The following is a 3091-nucleotide window of genomic DNA, read 5'->3' as shown; positions in this document are numbered from 1 at the left end:
ATCAGTCGGAAGTTAAGGAATTTTATCCATTCTGGATTTTGATCTTGCGCTTACTACTGGCTTTATGTAGAAAAAAAAAAAAAAAAGAAAAAGAAAAGCTGCTGTGTCCAGAGCAGAAAGAAAAACAAAAGGAAAGAGCACGTCTGGTTTTCTGGGCTGGAGGCGGAGAGCACGTCACTGGTTTATGCATCTGCCTGCCCGTCGGCCTCGCTCCGTCTGGCTGGGGGCTTTGTTTTTCAGACATCGCGCCGAGGCAGGGCCATCCTGGTGGGTTTTTTCCCCTCTGACTGCATCCAAAAAACCCCCAAGATGGGAATCCAGAGCTAAAAGCTGAATACCTGCGAGGTCGGGTGCTCGCTTTTAACCCCACAGCAGTTCTGAAAATCCCTGGGCTTGGCTGCGGCGAAAGGGTTGATGTTCTGGGCCTTTTGCTAAAGGTCCTGGAAATAATTTGAAGGGGAAGTGTGGTCCGCAGAGCACTGGGCCCCTCCAGCTCTAAGTAACAGATGGGAATAACCCCACAGAGTCCTAGAACCGAGCGCGGTGGGCGAGCGGCGAGAGGAGTAGCATTTCCCTGGGGCTGGACAAAAATCCTCTCTGCTGTAAGAGGAGAGGCGGGGAAGAAGTCAGCCGTGAGTCAGTGCTTTTTCAGATGCCTTCGTGTGTTCCTTGGAACCCAGGCTGTGTTGTGATGCGTCCTAATTAACCCTTCCTGAGCGTGGCTTTGTTCTTTTGGCAGGATCATCTACTGTCAAAAAATCGCTCACCCCTGAGGTAAGTTTCCGACCGACAAGCTGGTTTGTTCCCTGGCTAAGAGAAGGCGCCATTTCTGACTTGTCTGCTCTTTTTCCAGTCTGTTTGAGTCAGGGGTAAACCAGGCAGAGGTAAGTACTTTTGGGGAGAAATGCTTAAAAACGCAGCTTGTCCCAGAACTGAGCAATTCTCGCACCATCACGTAGCTCTCCTGCCGCCAGCGAGACGTTCGGCTCGTTTTGACTGAGAAACAGCATTTAGCGGCTGCGGGTGTTAGACAGAAGACGATGAGTCAAGCGAGCTCTTGCGGCATGAATCAGAGTAGGATTTACCACCTTCCTAAAACGCTTCCTCGAAGACTTGGCCTTGCTGGCAGAAAGCACGGTGCCTGTTGGTCCAGAGTCGCTTCGAGCCCGTCTGTTTGATGGGGATAAGAAAAGGGCAAACCCTTGCAGGTGGTCTTGCAAGAAGGTGTCTCTCTCCGATGTCTGGACTCACTCACTGCGTTCTCCGAAGGCGTTTTGGTGCCGTTGCTGTGCCAGAGGCCAGCTTGGACCTTGTCCTCCCTCTGCCCGTGGGCAGGGGTCTGGGGCTTCAGTGGGCTCCGCTTCACAGGCTCCATCCCTGAGGACACAAAAACGATCCCAGGTTGTTCTAGGAGCCACCAGGCTGAGTCTCTGGGGTTTGCACCCTTGGTTCTTACCATCTTTTGCTCCAATCCTAGATGCCAGGTTCTTCCGGGCAGCCGGGCTCGCAGACGATAAAGAAAGGGCACAGGGGAGTGGACTCCACGGGCGAGACTACTTACAAAAAGGTGAGTTCCCCCTCGCACAGCTCGGCTGGCTGTTGCCCTTCTCCTCGCAGCGTCTCGCGGGGTTGGGAGCTGGGTGACGCCTGTGACAGTCGCTGGAGATGGTCTCAAAGGACTGGATATGTGCTTCTTGGCTTCTGTAGCCTTCGAAAGAGGGGATTATTTTTAAACTTTGCCCCTTAGCAACACTTCCTAGGCCTCTTGTGTCTTGCTGGGTGCTTTCTGCGCTCCTTGGGCACAACAGTCTCTGTAGATCTCGTGGCATTACTGGAATTCGCTTTACAAAGGGGAGATTGTTTGGGTATTTTTAAAAAGCCTGTGAATGTGGGTACTTGGTGGCCGCTGTTTCCCGTTTGTTGGACTTGTCAGATTGGGCTGACTCCCTCTGAAGGGAGGTTGGCTTCTAGGACGTCGGTTAAACGGGTAATGGCTCCATGAGGGCCTTTCACCGCCTCTGGTCTGAAATCTCTGATCCAGGAATGCAGAGGTAGCTCCACGTGTCTGTCGGGCATCGGAGTGGACGGGAAGAATTCCAATGGTGCTTCTGCGGAAGCCGGCGCTCGTTACCCTTTTTGGCCCTGTTTGTGTGGTTGGGATCTGGCGTTCAGCTTCCCAGCAGAGTCAGAGGTAGAAGATGAGGCAGCAGTAATAGGAGAGAAAAGGAGGAGCCAATGGAAAATGCCTGAAATGGTTCTTGCAAGGGTCCCAGAAGCCTGGCGGGACAATGGATGGGCTTTAGCTGGGAATGAGGGAAAGGGACAGCCTGTCTGTTTTCCATCCCCTGCTTTGCCAGGGGTGCTAAGTTGTTTTTTAAAATTCTTTGCGCTATAAAAGCAATTGTAAACAGGCAGTCAGCTGCTCAGCTGATCGTGCTGGCTAATAGAGGAGAAAAATGCTTGTTCCTTGGCAACCTGGCCCTGTGGCTCTGTGTGCACAAACAAGGCAGCATTGCTGTGCTGCTGCCGGGTTCTGTTTCTCAACGGTGAGACCATCCAGCCTGGGGAGCGGAGCTGAGGTCTGTTTTCAAGCAACTTTAGCCTTTAGAGAGTAAGGGAGGAAAGCAGAGTCAGGTTCTTCCTCCTTCCCCGTTAATACTAAAGTAAATGCCAGATGCAAACAGGTAGCTGAAGTAGAAAAGGACATTTTTTTTACAGGCTGGAGTTGCTGCCAGTTGTTGTTGCTCTCTCTTCAAGGAACCGTGAGCAGGTCTCTCGCAGCTGTGACGACAGAAAACTACTGAAGTGGGAGAAATGTTCCCGTTTGTTTTCGAAGGCCTCGTGGAGGATATGTCTGGGGGGAAAGAACTTGGAACGTTTGTCCCCCAGAGGCTGCCGTGTCCTCCGGTGCCAAATGCTTTGATCTGCTGTGTCATTTCTTGCACGTGGCGAGGGGCCGGGCTTCGTGTCGGTTGAGACAAACACAAACCAGTTGGATCCTGAGCCCTGGATCTCGTTCCGGGCCCGGCTGCTTTATGCATAAGCCGAAGGAAACGTCCGTGAGCCACGCAAATCCCGCCCCCGCGGCCGC

The 3091-nt window shown here is 52.6% G+C and overlaps 1 protein-coding gene across 1 annotated transcript in view; it reads left to right on the top strand.

Moving 5' to 3' along the window:
- The first annotated feature begins 747 nt into the window (after positions 1-747).
- Positions 748-3091, top strand: part of PIP5K1A (phosphatidylinositol-4-phosphate 5-kinase, type I, alpha) — a 5697-nt gene continuing 3353 nt past the window's right edge. The window contains 2 exon segments of the mRNA XM_009868893.1: positions 748-774; positions 1478-1567. Coding sequence (XP_009867195.1) covers positions 1478-1567 — 90 coding nt within the window. The 5' untranslated portion in view covers positions 748-774.

This window comes from Apaloderma vittatum, unplaced genomic scaffold (assembly GCF_000703405.1).
Source record: "Apaloderma vittatum isolate BGI_N311 unplaced genomic scaffold, ASM70340v1 scaffold25834, whole genome shotgun sequence".
Taxonomy (NCBI): Eukaryota; Metazoa; Chordata; class Aves; order Trogoniformes; family Trogonidae; genus Apaloderma; species Apaloderma vittatum.
The sequence above is the reverse complement of the archived record's forward strand: the minus strand, read 5'-3'. Positions and strand labels throughout refer to the sequence as shown.